The 20741-nt window shown below is 44.7% G+C and overlaps 1 protein-coding gene across 3 annotated transcripts in view; it reads right to left on the reverse strand.

The window, feature by feature from the left end:
* The window catches only part of IL27RA (interleukin 27 receptor subunit alpha), a 68890-nt gene extending 48663 nt beyond the window's left edge, over window positions 1-20227 (reverse strand). The window contains exons 1-3 of one of the 3 annotated variants that reach the window (XM_073622754.1): window positions 19916-20227; window positions 16502-16537; window positions 15442-15523 (exon numbers count right to left, since the gene is read on the reverse strand). In XM_073622754.1, the coding sequence (XP_073478855.1) occupies window positions 15442-15517 (76 nt within the window). In that variant the 5' untranslated portion in view covers window positions 15518-15523; window positions 16502-16537; window positions 19916-20227. Of the gene's footprint in view, window positions 1-15441; window positions 15524-16501; window positions 16552-19915 lie in introns of all 3 variants that reach the window. The other 2 variants (XM_073622753.1, XM_073622755.1) reach the window with 2 other exon arrangements.
* Window positions 20228-20741: the final 514 nt, after the last annotated feature.

The following is a 20741-nucleotide window of genomic DNA, read 5'->3' on the forward strand; positions in this document are numbered from 1 at the left end:
AATCCGATCGTTCTGAACGCGGTGACGTAAAACACGTATGTCGGGACTATAAACGGGGCAGTGGCCAATAGCTTTCATCTCTTTATTTATTCTGAGCATGCGTGGCACTTTGTCCGTCGGATTTGTGTACACACGATCGGAATTTCCGACAACGGATTTTGTTGTCGGAAAATTTTATATCCTGCTCTCAAACTTTGTGTGTCGGAAAATCCGATGGAAAATGTGTGATGGAGCCTACACACGGTCGGAATTTTCTGACAACAAGGTCCTATCACACATTTTCCTTCGGAAAATCCGACCGTGTGTACGGGGCATATCTCTCACTCTAACTCTAAACCTAACTCTAACATTTAATTATAACCCTAACTCTAATGCCCCGTACATACGGTCGGATTTTCCGACGGAAAATGTGTGATAGGACCTTGTCGGAAATTCCGACTGTGTGTGGGCTCCATCACACATTTTCCATCGGAATTTCCGACACACAAAGTTTGAGAGCAGGCTATAAAATTTTCCGATAACAAAATCCGTTGTCGGAAATTCCGATCGTGTGTACACAAATCCGACCGACAAAGTGCCACGCATGCTCAGAATAAATAAAGAGATGAAAGCTATTGGCCACTGCCCCGTTTATAGTCCCGACGTACGTGTTTTACGTCACCGCGTTTAGAACGATCGGTTTTTCCGACAAGTTTGTGTGACCGTGTGTATGCAAGACAAGTTTGAGCCAACATCCGTCGGAAAAAATCCTAGGATTTTGTTGTCGGAATGTCCGAACAAAGTCCGACCGTGTGTACGCCCTATTACTCTAATGCTGCGTACACACGATCGGACTTTACGGCATACTTGGTCCGGCGTACCGGATTTCGTCGGACAATTCAATTGTGTGTGGGCTCCAGCGGACTTTGTTTTCTCAAAAGTTTGATGGAGTTAGATTTGAAACATGTTTCAAATCTGTCCGACGGACTCGAGTCCGGTCGAAAAGTCCACTCGTCTGTATGCTAGTCCGACGGACAAAAAACGATGCTAGGGCAGCTATTGGCTACTGGCTATCAACTTCCTTGTTTTAGTCCAGTTGTACGTCATCACGTACGAATCCGTCGGACTTTGGTTGATCTTGCGTAGGCAAGTCCGTTCATTCGGAAAGTCCGTCGTAAAGTCCGTCGAAAAGTATGCCGTAAAGTCCGGTCTAACTCTAACCCCAACTCTAACTCTAACTCTAAACCTAATTCTAAACCTAACTCTAACATTTAATTCTAACCCTAACTTTAACTCTAATCCTAACTCTAACCTTAACTCTAACTCTAACCCTAATGCTAACTCTAACTGTAACCCTAACGCTAACTCTAATGCCCCGTACACACGGTCGGATTTTCCGATGGAAAATGTCCGATCGGAGCGTGTTGTCGGAAATTCCGACCGTGTGTGGGCTCCATCGGACATTTTCCATCGGATTTTCCGACACACAAAGTTGGAGAGCAGGAGATAAAATTTTCCGACAACAAAATCCGTTGTCGGAAATTCCGATCGTGTGTACACAAATCCGACGGACAAAGTGCCACGCATGCTCAGAATAAATAAAGAGATGAAAGCTATTGGCCACTGCCCCGTTTATAGTCCCGACGTACGTGTTTTACGTCACCGCGTTTAGAACGACCGGATTTTCCGACAACTTTGTGTGACCGTGTGTATGCAAGACAAGTTTGAGCCAACATCCGTCGGAAAAAATCCTAGGATTTTGTTGTCGGAATGTCCGAACAAAGTCCGAGCGTGTGTAAGCCCTATTAGTCTAACCCTAACTCTATCTCTAACATTTAATTCTAGCCCTAACTCTAACCCTAAATCTAAACCTAACTCTAACATTTAATTCTAACCCTAGCTCTAACCCTAACTCTAAACCTAACTCTAACATTTAACCCTAACACTAGCCCTTAACCCTAACCCTAGCCCCAACTTTTAACCCTAGCCCTCAACCCTAGGGAAGTGACACGTGTTCACCCAGATACGAGCAGGCAGGGACTGCTCAGCGTGGTATGGTGCTGGTACCCAACTGATAATACTTATGCACATATACATTAATTTACCAAAAGTATTGGGATGCCTGCCTTTACACACACATGATTATTATTATTATTATTATACAGGATTTATATAGCGCCAACAGTTTATGCAGCGCTTTACAACTTGATACGTGAACTTTTATGGCATCCCAGTCTTGGGCCATAGGGTTCAATATGGAGTTGGCCCACCCTTTGCAGCTATAACAGCTTCAACTCTTCTGGGAAGGCTGTCCACAAGGTTTAGGAGTGTGTCTATGGGAATGTTTGACCATTCTTCCAGAAGAGCATTTGTGAGGTCAGGCACTGATGTTGGATGAGAAGGCCTGGCTAGCAGTCTCTGCTCTAATTCATCCCAAAGGTGTTCTATCAAGTTGAGGTCAGGAACAAATGAAAAATGCATCATTTTTGTGTGGGTCCTTTGAAGTCTTTTACACCCCAAGCTTAATCCCTTTCCAAAAAACACTTCGACTGAAAACGCACAGATGTGAACTAGATCCATAGAACACCATGTTGAATGGACTGTACTGTGTTTCTGCAAAGCGTACTAAAAAACGCATAGGTGTGAACCAAGGGTTAGATTTCTTTTACACTTGTGGTTGGAGGGTTGTAAAAACACACGGTCGAGCCACATTTTGACTGCCTCTATTCCCCCCCTGCGCCCTAACTGCCCAAATTTTTACCAAGCTCCCACTGCTCCCTGCAGAGGAAGGTGTACATATACCACAGCTGCAATACTTTGCATTGTGGCGCAACGAAAACGACCCGTTCTGTCGTGTTTTGTGGACAGTACTGCCAACCAAACACAACCCATTCAACTGAAAGCGCCCCCGCAACTGCATGCAATGGTTTAAGGGGGTTAAAACAGGAGGTGGCATAATATAAGTCAAATGCCCTCTGAAGAGCGATCCAAAATAATGATCAATTTTTGCTAAAATCAACCCGGCAGTTGTATCTGAAACGTTTTTAGAAAGAGTTAAACTTTTTTGGAGCAGCAGGGAGACAGTTCTTATACTCAATGCTTCTGTTACGGTCACTGCAACCATCATCTGTTATCGCCCAGCAGGGAGTTCACCACCCACCACCACCCACACCACCCCCACCATGCAACCCCAGCCTCATACCTCTGCCCACTTCTCATTTCTATTTCTGTCACCAAAATCTAACAGAGCGCTGAGCCGTCTAACCACAAGAGAGGATCAGAACTTTCACACACGCTTTCGTGGGCTCTAACCCTAACTCTAAACCTAACTCTTATGCCCCGTACACACGGTCGGATTTTCCGACGGAAAATGTGTGATAGGACCTTGTTGTCGGAAATTCCGACCGTGTGTGGGCTCCATCACACATTTTCCATTGAATTTTCCGACACACAAAGTTTGAGAGCAGGCTATAAAATTTTCCGATAACAAAATCCGTTGTCGGAAATTCCGATCGTGTGTACACAAATCCGACGCACAAAGTGCCACGCATGCTCAGAATAAATAAAGAGATGAAAGCTATTGGCCACTGCCCCGTTTATAGTCCCGACGTACGTGTTTTACGTCACCGCATTTAGAACGTTCGGATTTTCCGACAACTTTGTGTGACCGTGTGTATGCAAGACAAGTTTGAGCCAACATCCGTCGGAAAAAATCCTAGGATTTTGTTGTTGGAATGTCCGAACAAAGTCCGACCGTGTGTACGGGGCATAACTCTAACCCTATCTCTAAACCTAACTCTAACTCCAACATTTAATTCTAACCCTAACTCTAACTCTTATGCCCTGTACACACGGTCGGACTATCTGACGTAAATTGTGCGATCGGAGCTTGTTGTCGGAAATTCCGACCGTGTGTACGCTCCAGCGGACAGTTTCCATTGGAATTTCCGTCGCACAAAATTTGAGATCTGGTTCTCAAATTTTCCGACAACAAAATCCGTTTGCACAAATTCCGATCGTGTGTACACAATTCAGATGCACAAAGTGCCACGCATGCTCGGAATCAAGCAGAAGAGCAGCACTGGCTATTGAACTTCATTTTTCTCGGCTCGTCGTACGTGTTGTACGTCACCGTGTTCTTGACGTTCGGAATTTCCGACCAACTTTGTGTGACCGTGTGTATGCAAGACAAGTTTGAGCCAACATCCGTCTGAAAAAAAACATGGATTTTGTTGTCGAAATGTGCAATCGTGTGTACGGGGCATGACTAACTCTAACCCTAATTCTAACTCTAACTCTAACGCTAACTCTAACTCTAACGCTAACTCTAACCCTAACCCTAACCCTAAGTCTAACTCTAACCCTAACTCTAACTCTAACCCTAACTCTAACATTTAATTCTAACCCTAACCCTAAGTCTAACTCTAACCCTAACTCTAACTCTAACGCTAACTCTAATGCTCACTCTAACTCTAACCCTAACCCTAACGCTAACTCTAACCCTAACGCTAACTCTAATGCTAACTCTAACCCTAACTCTAACTCTAACATTTAATTCTAACCCTAACTCTAACTTTAACTCTAACCCTAACCCTAACCCTAACTCTAACCCTAACTCTATCTCTAACATTTAATTCTAACCCCAACTCTAACCCTAACTCTAATTCTAACCCTAACTCTAACTCTAACTCTAACTCTAACTCTAACGCTAACTCTAACTCTAACTCTAACCCTAACTCTAACCTTAACTCTATCCCTAACTCTAACTCTAACCCTAACTCTAACATTTAATTCTTACCCTAACCCTAACTCTAACTCTAACCCTAACTCTAACATTTAATTCTACCCCTAACCCTAAGTCTAACTCTAACCCTAACTCTAACGCTAACTCTAACTCTAACATTTAATTCTAACCCTAACCCTAACCCTAAGTCTAACTCTAACCCTAACTCTAACGCTAACTCTAATGCTCACTCTAACTCTAACCCTAACCCTAACGCTAACTCTAACCCTAACGCTAACTCTAACCCTAACGCTAACTCTAACTCTAACCCTAACTCTAACTCTAACATTTAATTCTAACCCTAACTCTAACCCTAACTCTAACTCTAACCCTAACTCTAACATTTAATTCTAACCCTAACTCTAACTCTAACCCTAACTCTAACTCTAACGTTTAATTCTAACCCTAACTCTAACCCTAACTCTAACTCTAACCCTAACCCTAACTCTAACTCTATCTCTAACATTTAATTCTAACCCTAACTCTAACCCTAACTCTAACTCTAACTCTAACCCTAACTCTAACATTTAATTCTAACCCTAACCCTAACTCTAACTCTAACATTTAACCCTAACACTAACCCTTAACCCTAACCCTAGCCCCAACATATAACCCTAGCCCTCAACCCTAGGGAAATGACACGTGTTCACCCAGGAATGAGTAGGCAGGGACGGCTCGGCGCGGTATGGCGCTGGTACCCAACTGATAATATTTATGCACATATATATTAATTTACCAAAAGTATTGGGACACCTGCCTTTAGACGCACATGATTATTATTATTATTATTATTATACTACAGGATTTATATAGCGCCAACAGTTTATGCAGCGCTTTACAACTTGAAACATTATTTTTTATGGCATCCCAGTCTTAGTCCATAGGGTTCAATATTGAGTTGGCCCACCCTTTGCAGCTATAACAGCTTCAACTCTTCTGGGAAGGCCGTCCACAAGGTTTAGGAGTGTGTCTATGGGAATGTTTGCTCATTCTTTCAGAAGTGCATTTGTGAGGTCAGGCACTGATGTTGGACAAGAAGGCCTGGCTAGCAGTCTCTGCTCTAATTCATCCCAAAGGTGTTCTATCAAGTTGAGGTCAGTGCAGGCCAGTCAAGCTCCTCCACTCCAAACTCGCTCATCTATGTTTTTATGGACCTTGCTTTTTGCACTGGTGTGCAGTCATGTTGGAACAGGAAGGGGCCATCCCCAAACTGTTCCCACAAAGTTGGGAGCATGAAATTGTCCAAAATATCTTGCTATGCTGACGCCTTAAGTGTTCCCTTCACTAGAACTAAGGGGCCAGGCCCAACCCCTGAAAAACCAACCCCACACCATAATCCCCCCTCCACCAAATGATTTGGACCAGTACACAAAGCAAGGTCCATAAAGACATGGATGAGCGAGTTTGGGGTGGAGGGACATGACTGGCCTGCACAGAGTCCTGATCTCAACCCAATAGAACACCTTTGGGATGAATTAGAGTGGAGACTGCGAACCAGGCCTTCTTATCCAACATCAGTGCCTGACCTCACAAATGCGCTACTGGATGAATTGTCAAATATTCCCATAGACACACTCCTAAACCTTGTGGACAGCCTTTCCAGAAGAGTTGGATCTGTTATAGCTGCAAAGGGTGGGCCAACAAAATCAGATCGTTTAAATTCCGATCGTGTGCACACAAATCCGACGCACAATTAAGAGACTAAAGCTATTGGGTACTGCCCCGTTTATAGTCCCGACGTACGTGTTTTACGTCACCGCGTTCAGAACAATCGGCTTTTCGGATCAACTTTGTGCGACCGTGTGTATGCAAGACAAGTTTGGCATAAAATCCGTCGGGAAAAATCAGATGGATTTTGTGGTCGGAATGTCCGATCGTGTGTACAGGGCATAAGACTAGAATGCCATTAAATTTCATGTGCGTGCAAAGGCAGGCGTCCCAATACTTTTGGTAATATAGTGTGTATATGATCCCCTGCGCTACTATGTGTATGTAAAGTAAAAAAAAACGATACTATATAAATATTTGTGGGTTTTGCTGCTAACACCTATGAAGATGAAAAACAGTGAAGCGCTAAACTTCTTATGTGTGAAAAGACTTCTGATGAAACATTTGAACTCAGATAATTAATGGTGATAGTGACTCTTATCCAAAGTATTAAGTACAGAGTGAAATCTAAAATCCCTTCAATGACAACTAAACTTAATTAAATATTAAACGAATAAGTGACAAGTCAAGTGTAATAAATGATAACACTTCATAAAGATATCAATAACACTAAACATTCCAATTATTGGTGAATAGTGTAACAATGTCCAAATCAAGTGGTAAATCTGTGCAGATCCTAATTCTTCTGTGTGCTCAATAAGCAAGACACCTTATGCACCTCCACCAGTCTGTGTGTGCGCTCATCTTAGTTATAGACCTGACCCAGGTCTATATAAGCCTTCCCCTCAGGGGACAGTACCCCTTGGCTGGCGGCTCTCCTCCTGTGGCGGGACGTCTAGCTTCAGATGTGCAGTGACCCTCAGATTGGAATTGCTCAAAGAGTATAGAGGACCAACATAGTGTTGAACTGTATAACTCAATCTTTATTAAAATATAAAGATTCAAACTCACATTTATATGTGCACATCATGCAGTGCACTTAGGTAAACCTCTCAGAACATTCGGGATGTATATCCCCTTAAAAATTCATCTGCAGCTCGGTCCAGGGAGATACCATTCAAACTTCCTGTGTGCGGCGTGATGACGTCACTAACTCCGCCCCGTCACTCATCATATGACTTCCTCAAAGAGCTTCCATCAACAACTGGGGTCAAAGCAGATAGAAACATGGTGTCCAGTAGAAGGAACCATCCTAACATTCCCACCATTGATCTGGAGAGTGCATTGGGGTGCAGTGCTCACTGCACAGCACCCTCGCCCCCACTCCCACAGGAAGGCGCTACACCTCGGCGGCTGTCCCTGCTGCCCTTCCCTTGTCCCGGCACTGGTTATAGCAGTGGATCCTATGATGGAGCTTCTATAATTCAGGACTCGAGTTACCTGACTTGTTTTGTTGGAGATCTCTAAATGGCATTCTTGTATTGCTTCACTTGGGGCTACTGTCCTTCTTGACCCTCCCTTGCCCAGGCCCTGGTTATAGCAGTGGATCCTATGAGGGAGCTTCTATATTTCAGGAGTTTCCTGGCTTGTTTTGTTGGAGATCTCTAAATGGCATTCTTGTATTGCTTCAATTGGGGCGGCTGTCCTTCTTGAACCTCCCTTGCCCCGGCCCTGGTTATAGCAGTGGATCCTATGATGGAGCTTCTATATTTCAGGAGTTACCTGACTTGTTTTGTTGGAGATCCATAAATTGCATTTTTGCATTTCTTCACCTAGATGACTGCCCCTCTTTCCCCTCCCTCGCCCCGGCACTGGTTATAGCGGTGGATCCTATGATGGAGCTTCTATATTTCAGGAGTTACCTGACTTGTTTTGTTGGAGATCTCTAACTGGCATTCTTGTATTGCTTCACTTAGGGCGACTGTCCTTCTTGACCCTCCCTCGCCCCGGCCCTGGTTATAACAGTGGATCCTATGAAGGAGCTTCTAAATTTCAGGAGTTACCCGACTTGTTTTGCTGGAGATCAATAAATGGTATTCTTGTATTGCTTCATCTGGGGAGACTGTCCCTCACACCCCTCTCTTGTCCCCACCCTGGTTATAACATTGGGTCCTATGATGGAGCTTCTATATTTCAGGAGTTTAACTTGTTTAATTCCAGATCTATGAACTGCATTTTTGTATTGCGTCACCTGGGTAGGTGTTGGCAGAAGACAAGCCCTAAAATGATCCATGACATGATCAGGGAATTTCCGTAAACTTTTGTTTGCGGACATTGGACTCAGCAATTACTTTCAGAGCTTGGGAAATTAGCTTTAAGCTCAGATTTGTAGAAAGAACAGAACAACACAAGATCAGGAGGGTGGGGGTGGTTTGCAGCCCTTTGCATTACAATGCTTTTACTATACAAGTATTTGTTACATAAAATGAAAAGCTCAGGATTTTGCTCTTTTATATCTGATGTACAGCCATGTGTAAGTTCATTATTTAAAAGGAAAATGAAAAGGCCGCCTTCGCACTCATGGGGTAAAATGTGCGTAGTGTGTGCAAAGTGGAACAGGTAGAGGTGACGGGCCGTAACAGTTTGGGCTCTACTGTATTTGTTTGTTTGCCAATAAAAAAGAGACATTTAAAGAGACACTGCCACCTTGTCCATTACTTCCAGGGTCATGGAACAATAACCCGAGCGATATTACAGGGAGGAAACCACGTTTACCATACCTAGTAGCATGGGCCATTTTTTTGCAAGCTGTGATAGAGGGAGACGTGATGAGAGAGAGCCAGCACGGTGAGTTTCATGGCTGTACACATGCATGTTGCTTTTGGTGAGCAATGCCACCTCTGAACGTGACTAAAATAGTTCTATGGGGCCACTGCAACCGCACCATAACTATGTGCAATGCACACAATTGCAGCACAGTAGTACGGCAATTATAGGGTTATCGGGAGATAAGGAGCCCATGTATGTGTAGCAATAACTCTCCGCGGAGCTGCTTGTTTAAAGCGGGCTTGTTACCTTCACTCTCCTTTCCTCTGTTTCACCGGCACCGGGTCTAGGGTTCCGTTGAGTTTACCTCCGGACGATACGAGCACCAACACTTGAGTACGTTTTCAATGCTTTATTGAACAATTAACGAAGGAAGTAGCAGGAAAGAGGCAGAAGGGAAACTGCAGGGAAGCTCAAATACCTTTCTGTAGGATTCTTGACAAATGTCCTTTAGAGTTGAATATTACAGTAGAATGCGCTCCCCTCGTGGGACACACTCTTTGCTCACCTGGATAGGTCTCTATCACTTGCCTAGCAGCCAGTACGCAGCACGAACAAAAGTCTCTGCCACAGACTTGCTTGGGATGAACCCGTACGATCCTCTGCCACAGGATGTATTGGTTTTATAGTGAAAGTCAGTCACAGTGCTTGAACCTTTAAGCCAAACCCGGCAACACTATGCTGTAAAGTTACTTTAGGATACGTCCTCCAACCGAATCACCAGGCCCCTCTCCAGACCAGCACTCTGCGTGATCCTTCCATGACAGGTCCCCCCCTGGGATCTCCCCGGTTGTCCAGCTTCTTCACTCTGGATAGACAGCTCAGGACCATTCCCCTTGGCTGCTGTGGTAGGCCCCAGACAAGCTTCTGGGCCCACCCATGCGCGGCAGCGACGCGGGCCTCCGGAACGGAGGACCACGAGGTAGCACTCTAATGCATACCTGTCGGCCAGGAGGGCCAACAGGTGGCTGTAAAATGACCCTAAAACATGGCGTCTGTCCCATAAATACCCTCTCCCAGAATCCCACTCGGAGGACCACCTCCACTGAGTTGTCTCCGGGACAGAAGAGCATCCATACACTTTGACACGTTGCCTTTCCAACACTAGCCAATAGTAACAACGACACCCACCGGCCCAGTATGGAAACACATGCAATGTCAGCCAAGCTGGAACAGAGGCAAATCTAACTTCCCCTAACGAGCAATTCACTAAATTTACCTATCAGATGGTAGATCGCAAATCTACCAGCGCTACACATCTAAAGCAGCCTAAATGTGAATTTTCAGAAGAGCGGCATCCCTAAGTTTTTCTAGTCAGAGCTTCCACGGGGATGGGTGACTATGCAGGGCCAATAATAAAGCACCAGAGAAGTTACATGAGAGAAAGGGGAGTGAGTCACATGCCTGACATTACAGCATAATTTCTATGCTCCCTGCATAGGCAAAGCACAGGTTTGCTTTAAATATATATATTATTTTAATTATGTTTTACAACGTATATCTTTTTTTTTGTTCTAATATTTGTAAAATACAAAAAGCACCTATGACACAGGTGTTGCAAAGCATTATAAGTATTTTAAAGAGAGAGCAGAGGTTGTTTACTTTCAGATTGTCTCTCTCTAATTGATCCTTTTGCTAAAAACCTCCACAATGCACCACCCTCCCCAACAATGTCCTCAGGAATTTCAGAAATACAATTATAGACATCATCTCTTCAGTACCTGGCCTGCCCAGGAAAGTCCTGGTATAAACGCTGCATATAAGCTCTTCTATAGCTGGTGCAAGACAATGAAGTCTATTTTTGAGGTGTGTAAATGTATTTAGAAATAGATTTGGAAGGCATGGGTACTTAGTTTGTAGCATCTCTTCTTAAAGAACACCTGTCCTTTAAGGGCTCGTTACCATGGCTGAGAAACAGCATTTCTCTGCAGTTCCCTGAATCAGCCTTGTAAATTCTAACAGCATATAATCCAGTGAGTCACTGTAATATCAGCCTTGAACAGTTTCCCTCTGCTGGTCTTTATTTAAAACTATAGCTCTGTCTTTGATGAGCACATGTGGGTGGGACCACTTTCCCTGCACGTGAGGGTACCTTTACATGCTCACCAATGGCTGCGATCAGGCGGTCAAGAAAAGGCCCGGAGTTTTAAAAAAGCATGAACGCAGGGCCTCCATGACAGGGTTAAATGGGGTTTGGTAAAGGGAAAGGTGTTTCTGGGCAGTTTAAAGCATTATTAAATTAGCACTTACATGAATGGTGGGGTGGGCGGTAGCAAGTGGGGCTGCAGAAAGGGGATCTGTAGGAGGGTCTCAAGTCTTGAGTGGAAAAAGAGCGTGCTTGAGACAACTGCCCACCCTCCTGCCCTTAATGTGTTCAGTGTTTTTTGGTCTGAGGTTGGACCGGGATCTGGTGGGATTGTCATGGCAGCTGGTGGGGTAAAGGGTCCTTACATGGATTTGATTATGGGAAAATACGTACATTTGTAGGGACCCGTCCTCAGTACGGCTCCCATTATTATGGCTGGGACCTGTCCTTGGTACGGCTCCCATTAATATGGTTGGTGGTATCTGCGAGTAGTCAGTGTTTTTTGCAGCTGGAGGCCTAAACATTTGCAGTGGTTATGCAGGTACTAGAAGTAGATGCCCACAAGGACCTTGCGACTCCTATTTGTCAGACTGTTCTGGAGGTTCATATGTTGCATATGTTTATAGGTTCATATGTTTATATGTTGATATGTTAATTTTAATGTTAATAAAAGACTGCTATGGCCATTAAACTCCATCATGGGTTTCATGGGTTTTTTTCTTAAGAAAAGGTTAGTGGTGGAGTGGTGGTCCAGCAGTTAGGAGAACAAAGCATCTTTTATACCCTAGTCATGTGAGAATCTAACATTAAAGCGGAGTTCCACCCAAAAGTGGAACTTCCACTTTAAAGCGGAGCTCCACCGAAATTTTTTTTTTAAAAGTCAGCAGCTACAAATACTGCAGCTGCTGACTTTTAAAACATGGACACTTACCTGTCCAGGGCGCCCGCGATGTCGGCACCCAAGGCCGAACCGCCTCTCGGTCCTCGGGTGCTACCGCCTCCATCTTCGGTAAGGGAATCAGGAAGTGAAGCCGTGCGGCTTCACTTCCCGGTTCCCTACTGCGCATGCGCGATTAGCGCAGCGCAATACGGATGGTTCCTGCTGTCTCTGGGACCCGTGTGTTTCCCAGCAGACAGCGGGGAGGGAGCAGGAAGTGGCGTAAATAACCGCAGATTCTGCAGCTATCTATGCCAGAAGTGGGTACAGATACCTGTAATATACAGGTATCTGCACCCCCCTCCCCCCTGAAAGGTGCCAACTGTGTCACCGGAGGGGGGGAGGAATCCGATGAGTGGAAGTTCAACTTTTGGGTGGAACTCCACTTTAAGCACTGCTTGCCCCTTACATGCCACATTTGGCATGTCATTTTTTTTTTGGGGGGGGGGGAGTGGGTGCCTTCTATTTAGAGGGACTTCCTGTCCCACTTCCTGCTTCCTCTTTTCGGCTGCCTAGGCGACTCCTCCTCTCCCCCTAGGCGACCCCTCCCTGCCAGCAATCTTCTGAGACACATCACAGGTCCCAGAAGATTGCCTGGCCAATAGCAGAGCACAGCGTGACTTGCCGCAAGGCCGTAAGCTGTCACGGCCAAGTGTCCACAGTTGCTATTACGGCACCGCGGAGAGGAGGGGGGGAGGAGCGAGGCTTCGGGCGCCCTCCATCGCTGGACCGTGGGACAGGTGAGTGCCTGTTTATTAAAAGTCAGCAGTTACACTTTTTGTAGCTGCTGACTTTTAATAAACTAAAAAACGGGTGGAACTCCGCTTTAAGGCAGTTCCCCGACTTAGAAATGAGCATTGTCTGCGGTAATAAAAGTATAAAGTTCCTCTGAAAAGTGTTGCCCCGTGTCCTAAACACTGTTGCCTGAGGTAGGTTGTATTAAGAGGGACACCGCTGAACCTGCGCTCTTTTCACCTGTTACCTCACTCCCAGTACCAGTAAGGGGTCCCGCCGTGCACATAGCGCAGACCTCATGCGTGCACCTGTTAACTCCTTCCTTTCCGTACCATATTGCCACATTAAGGGTCTTTGTACCGCAGGTTCATTCCTGGTTGTTACAGGAGACCGACCACTGGGGAGGGAGCCAGATCACCAACACACTCGCTACTGGAGGAACCGTCACCTAAAAACAGGTACCTCACTGAATGACCGGCTGCAATATACCTTGCACTAGTACTTGGTTACTTGTAGCAACTGTATTACTCCTCCTGCTAGACTTACGGAGTAGACCTTTTGCAGTGGCTTTGCTTAATACCCCGCATGTGCTTTACTGACCCAAGTACTTTTATTCATCAGAACCATCATGCACCCCTTTGAATAACTTCAGACCAGGCTTAGAACAGTTGATGAAACTTTACTTAGAAGCCTTAGCAGTACAGTCCAACCTTACAATATCCCTATCTATCTCGACTTGGCTGCCCAGGCATACTTTCAAAAGGTAGTGGTCCATTTTTAGGTGTTCTCCAAGTCCTGGCTGATCTCCGGATCCCCGATGCCTCCAACAGACTGCAAAGTGCAGCAGTCCTCCTCCACACCACTCACAACATGTTCGGCCAAGGGCGACCCCCAGAACCAATCCTTCCAACTTTTTTTTATCACGGATGGGCAGGCTGGATCCAAAAAGCCCAGGAACAGCACAGCACAGCATTAACCCCTTCCCAGCCTGGGTCAGCTATTAAAGAAATAACCCGTAGGCAACCTGCCTACACACACCCTTCATTAAGACCTATATAGCGAACTTCCACCTAGTGCCTGGTCAGCAGGTTCGTCTGTATGCTTATGTCCTGAATAGATGTCTGTCTATCTCTGAGTTCTGTAGGATTGTTCATGCCTTGGAATATTCTTGTGTATTGTTTACCGTGGTCAGCCATAGCTCCAATTTCCTGGTTCCTGGACTCTGTTTAAGACCTATTTGTAGGTGCCAAAAGTTGTCAGCCTCCTTACTCTGCTAGGGCTCTTTCACACTTGGGGTGGACTTGCATGCTGAGATCGCTTTTCAGAGGGCATTGGACAGGTGGTATGTTGCCTCCTCAAAGCCTGATTAAAACCTATATAATGCCACACTACCGTGCCGCCATCATGTGCATTGCACACGGTTGCAAGGCAGTCTGATTGAACTTAATGGGATAGATTTACAAGTGGTGCCGCTTGTCAAACTCTGTACCTCAAATTAAAAATGTCCTGACCTCAGCATGTAAAAAGCTGTTATTTTACAGTTCGGGTGGGCGGCCAGGCGGCAATAAATCCACAGCTCAGCCACCCATTTTTACCATCCATCTGAAAAAGGACCTTACTGTCTGCTGTTTGTTTTGACCATGTGTCTGAAGACTGCCACTATTGACCATGTGTCTGAAGACTGCCACTAGTGACCATGTGTCTGAAGACTTGACCATGTGTCTGAAGACTGCCACTATTGACCATGTGTCTGAAGACTGCCACTAGTGACCATGTGTCTGAAGACTTGACCATGTGTCTGAAGACTGCCACTATTGACCATGTGTCTGAAGACTTGACCATGTGTCTGAAGACTGCCACTATTGACCATGTGTCTGAAGAATGCCACTATTGACCATGTGTCTGAAGACTTGACCATGTGTCTGAAGACTTGACCATGTGTCTGAAGACTGCCACTATTGACCATGTGTCTGAAGAATGCCACTATTGACCATGTGTCTGAAGACTTGACCATGTGTCTGAAGACTTGACCATGTGTCTGAAGACTGCCACTATTGACCATGTGTCTGAAGACTGCTACTATTGACCATGTGTCTGAAGATTGCCACTATTGACCACGTGTCTGAAGACTGCCAATATTGACCATGTGTCTGAGGACCTACACCACTGACCATGTGTCTGAGGATTTACACTACTGATCATGTGTCTGAGGACTTACACCACTAAACTATGTGTCTGAGGGCTTACACCACTGACCATGTGTCTGAGGGCTTACACTACTGACAATGTGTCTGAGGACTTACACCACTGACCATGTGTCTGAGGGCTTACACCACTGACCATGTGTCTGAGGACTTACACCACTGACCATGTGTCTGAGGACTTACACCACTGACCATGTGTCTGAGGACTTACACCACTATAGCATTTGTCCTACCTGTTGTTGGTTGCTACCTCTGGCAGTACAGAGGAGCTACCCAACACTGTGATAGTCAGCTTATATAAAATGAATTAAAAAATACAGGCAGAGAGGAGCACATTGATTACCTGTAGAAGAAGTGATGCCAAAAATTAGGATGACAAGACCTCCAACGAGAGATTTAATCCACAAGTCGTTAGACATCCCACCCTGGGACAGACAGAGAAAACAGGAAACACATTTGTAAAAAAAAATGAAAAAAATACCATGATATTAGGGTTGGATTAACCTGAAAGACAGGTAAGCAAAGTTTTTCTGCTGAAACTACAAAAAAAAAAACTCCCTAAATTAGCACTGAAAGCCACTCCTTAGTAAACAATGACAGCAGGTTTACTACAGTATGCAGCCCTCTCCATACCCCATTTAAAAGGTGTCTCCAACCAAAATAATTAGAGATTTTAAAGATTAAAGGGTAATCACATTTGTTGAGAAACAAATTCACTCTGGTGATCAATATACATTGCAAGGGTTTTAACAAAATTTGCAGAAGATTCCTACCTGTTTCTGCTCTGAAGAAAAAGCTGTTTGTTTCGCCGTGTCCTTTGGATACTGAATCCGAATGGGAGGACCTAGTTCATCGTAATCACCTGGTGCACTCTCAGTGTTCTAATGAGAAAAGCTGCAGGGTCTGCATTCCTTTAGAAGTATTTAATCCTTGCAGAGTATCTCACCAAAACTTTCCTATGGCAAGGGGTACCTAAAATCTGACTTTTTATCTTATTGCACACTTCTGGGAAAATCAATCAGCCAATCACACAAGCAGGAATGACATTTCTGGGGGGCATTGTGTACACAAACAGCATACAGAAGGCTTCCAGGTTGTCATACTGCATTGAATTTTACAGAGATTTAAATCAGCTGCTGATTGAAAAGGAGAGGTATTTTTTAAATCAAAATTCAGTTACAATATGGTTTGTGTCCCAATTGTATAGGATATATTATTTTTTATCTGCTATATTTTAACCCTTTAATTTTACTATTTAGGCTTAGTTAGACTATATGGCAGGTGTTTCCTGCTGTGTGTCCCCATTGAGGGGATTCATTTTTATTTTTGGTCCTGGTGGCCACTGTCAGCAGCAAGAGAAGAGAATGGGAAAAAAATGAGAGTTGAAAAATGACAGTTGTTACCTGTTCAGGGGCTTCTGCTGATTTTCTTCTTGGTTTCTGGAACAGAAGGTCTAGAAATGAAGACACAGTGCATGTTCTAACCCTTTCCCACGATATCCAAAACAAGAAAAAAAACTTTACTCCAAGTCCAAGTTAAAGTACAGTCCAGAACTCCGTAATTGTCCCCACCCAGCGGATAGAGAATCGAAAGATTAATTCACTAGTGCATGATCTAATAGGAGAAACATTTCCCTTACTCCACAGTCCTTTGGCAGCCAGTGCTCAAGTCTTCTTCTCTATGGCAGTAGAATTTGAGTGAGCACACCTACGCCATCACATACAATACAGTACCAGCCATGGCCACTAGTTCTGCATTGTATGCGATGATGTCGCCAGAGGTGAGGCCACTCAGAAAAGTTCTGCTTTGGTGGAACCAGTCTTTACAAACAGCAAGACTGTGGAAGTGTGAATAAGGTTGAATACTTTATATTAGATCATCCTCTAGAAAATATGCACATTGGGGTGTATTTATAAAAAATTTGCAGTGCTATTCATCTTGCAAAACTGCATGTACATTTGTTCTATGTGAATGCCAGCAAAATCAAATGTTCCTGGGCTATTATCTCTCCAGATTGAATGTTATTCATTATTACAGAATAGAGTGAGTCAGGAAAGTACCACAAGTTTCTTTAGAAATCAATACTTCCGGGAGTGTCGATCACCTGCCCCCCCCCCCCCCCCCCCTTGCTGTTCTTAATGGTTTTCTACCACTGGCCACCACAGTAATGGGGTCCTTCTCAGGGGTGTCTTTAATATTGATTAGACCCTGGGCAAACGTTTTCTTGGGCCCCCCCCCATACAATTTTGCTCTCCACCTGCTCTGCTGCTCTGAGACATACAACAAATAGCAGCTAGACTTAAAATCAGTTTATTGTATCAGATCAGGCAGCGATTGTGTTTGGTTGCCAGAGGTTACAGCATATCATTACTGCTTACTGACTGGTTGCTAGAGGTTACAGCACACATTACGGCTCACTGATTAGTTGCTAGATGTTACAGCACATGATTTCTACTTGTTGATTGGTTGCTAGAGATTACTGTACAGTAATACTGCTCAATGATTGGCTGCTAGAGGTTACAGCACATCATCTCCTCACTACATGGGGCATGATATACATATGAATGCCGCCTTTATTTACATATCTATGCCGCCGGATGCAGCTATTTACATATGAATGCCGACGCTATTTACATATGATTGCCGGTTATTTACATGTAAACACAGGGTCTGCAAGTGAGTCATTTGTACAAAACAATAGGGCAGAACTGAACAGCATTAGTAGCAGCATTTCACACTGAGATATCAGGACACAGCACGGGACTAAAACTTCAAGGGGCAAGGGAATTTAAACTGGGATAGTTGGCAAGTATGAGGCAGCTGTTTTCGGCCCCACAACAATGACAGGGCCCAGGGCAGCTGCCCCTTTTGCCCTGCCTTAAAAATGGCCCTGGTCCTTCTCTTCCGCTAGCCACCAGTGCAATGTAGTCCTTCCCTCCAATGGACCACCAAGGTAATGGGGACCTTCTCTCCTACTGGTCATCAGTGTAATATAGTCCCTCCCTTCAAATGACCACCAAGGTACCAGGGTCCTTCTCTCCCACTGGCCACCAGTGTATTGTAGTCCTTCCCTCCAAATGACCACCAAGGTACCGGGGTTCTTCTCTCCTACTGGCCATCAGTGTAATATAGCCCTTCCCTTCAAATGACCACCAAGGTACCGGGGTCCTTCTCTCCCACTGGCCACCAGTGTATTGTAGTCCTTCCCTTCAAATGACCACCAAGGTACCGGGGTCCTTCTCTCCCACTGGCCACCAGTGTATTGTAGTCCTTCCCTTCAAATGACCACCAAGGTACCGGGGTCCTTCTCTCCCACTGGCCACCAGTGTAATGTAGTCCTTTCCTCCAATGGACCACCAAGGTAATGGGGACCTTCTCTCCTACTAGCTATCAGTGTAATATAGTCCCTCCCTTCAAATGACCACCAAGGTACCAGGGTCCTTCTCTCCCACTGGGCCCAAATGTATTGTAGTCCTTCCCTTCAAATGACCACCAAGGTACCGGGGTCCTTCTCTCCTACTGGCCAACAGTGTAATATAGCCCTTCCCTTCAAATGACCAACAAGGTAATGGGTCCTTTTCTCCTACTGGCCATCAGTGTAATATAGTCCTTCCCTCCAAATAACCACCAAGGTAACGGGGTCCTTCTCTCCTACTGGCCATCAGTGTAATATAGTCCTTCTCTTCAAAAAATGACCACCAAAGTTATGGGGTCCTTCTCTCCTACTGGCCACTAGTGTAATATAGTCCTTCTCTCCAAATAAACACCAAGGTAATGGGGTGTTTCTCTTCCACTGACCATCAGTGTAATGGTACCCTTCTGTCAATGACCACCAGTGTAAAAGGACCTTCTCCCAATTACTGCCAATATAATGAGTTTTTCTCACTGACCACCAATTTAAGAAGGTTCTTAACCACCATTGTAAGGGGCAACTTCACCAATCCAACCACTAGTATGAAGGAACACTACAATTTTCACTGTCTACTTTTCCTTTATTGTTTTGATTTCATATAATTGCTGTTACTGAACCTAACTGTCATAAAGGCTGGGTGACAAATACACAAAGTATCACTCATTTCTTATTCTTTTACTTATCCATATAGTTATAGATATAGTAACTATTAGTAGGGGTTCCCTGAGACCCCAAACTTATTTCAAGGGTTTCTCTGTGTTAAAAAAGGTTGTGAAATGCTGCCCTAAGCTGGCCATAAATGGGTCATTTTTTGAAAAAAAAAAATGGATTCCCCCATCCACACAAGTGAGGTGGATGAAGGAATCTTCCCTGCTGCGCTATTGTATTCTGACAAACCCCCCCCCCACCCCCCCACCCCCCGCGCTGTCAGAATACATTGATCAGCGCTGCAGCTGCTGATCGAATGAAAAATTTCCAATATCTCATTTGACAAAAGTTGATCAATAGATTGATTTCTGTCGAGTGGGAATGGCCATAGACGTATTGAATTTGGCTGGTCCCTGCTGAACCACCTGAATTTCAGTCCATCTCTGGCCAACTTTAGATTGTAAGCTTCTTGAGCACAAGGATGGATGTGAATGTGTGTAAATTTTCGGTGTTATATAAATACCTATAATCAATAAAATAAATTTCTGCATTGTATAATTCTCCGCAGACTGGACCGCCTTGCATTTACGCATTTAGGAGGACCCAAAAATGTTGCAAGTCTCGGATTGGCCGGTGTGTCTGATATACAAATCAATTTGCTTATTGCTACTGAAAAACATGAAAAACAAGTTCCCAGGAATATCAAGGGGCTGTCCATAGAAGGTAAAGAGAGATGAGAGTTGGGCTGGTATCTCACCTGTTATCAGGAGCTGGTCTTGTCATTATCCTGGGAGCACGCTGGGTGCAGGCGTGCGTTCGCTGTCTTGCTTTCTTGAGATTTTCTCTTGCTTTTCTGATCTCCTCTCACTTCCTCTTTATTTTTCCGCTCTCACACTCTCTTCGTCATACACTTCCCACACTGTACCCCCCCACCTATCCAGCCAGCCTAGCACCCTGGGCTGCCTCCAGCTCTCATCTGCTGGCTCTATGACTCTCCCAGCCCTCTGGGGCCCTAGTCTTTAATCCGTATACGGGAATAATACACCCCCCCTCCCCTCCTGCACTCCCCTCCCTTCATGCTGTCACTTCCTCTGCATTTTCAGTGTTTAAAGTCCAGGAAACCAAACACAGCTTTTCATGTGCTTAGCTTCTTCTTATTTGTTATGTAATATTACCTTTATTATTTTCTTTTTTTCATCTCCCCACACCTATATTATTTAATTTGCTCCTTTTTATTCTCTTCTTATTCACAGAGTTTGTGAGTCACCTCTCAGGCTGCATTTGCACCTGGGCGTTTTAAATTGCGGTACCGCGATTCTGCCCATGATTCCAAAAGGCTCTGCTAAAATGACAAATCGCACAACGCGAATTTCAGATGCCACCTAAAAAAAGCAGTGTGGTTGTGCCACGGTTGTCACGCGATAAATCACAATAAATGCAGAAAACTGCATCTCGTGAAGCTTGTCGCCCAAAAAAAGGATCAGGAGCTTCTTTTGGGCGTCAAGCCTCGAGCGATGCTGTTTGCTGCACGATTTATGAGTTGTATAAAAGAAAGTAGATAAAAAGACAATACAAAATAAGGA

Source organism: Aquarana catesbeiana, linkage group LG03, assembly GCF_042186555.1.
Source record: "Aquarana catesbeiana isolate 2022-GZ linkage group LG03, ASM4218655v1, whole genome shotgun sequence".
Lineage (NCBI taxonomy): Eukaryota > Metazoa > Chordata > Amphibia > Anura > Ranidae > Aquarana > Aquarana catesbeiana.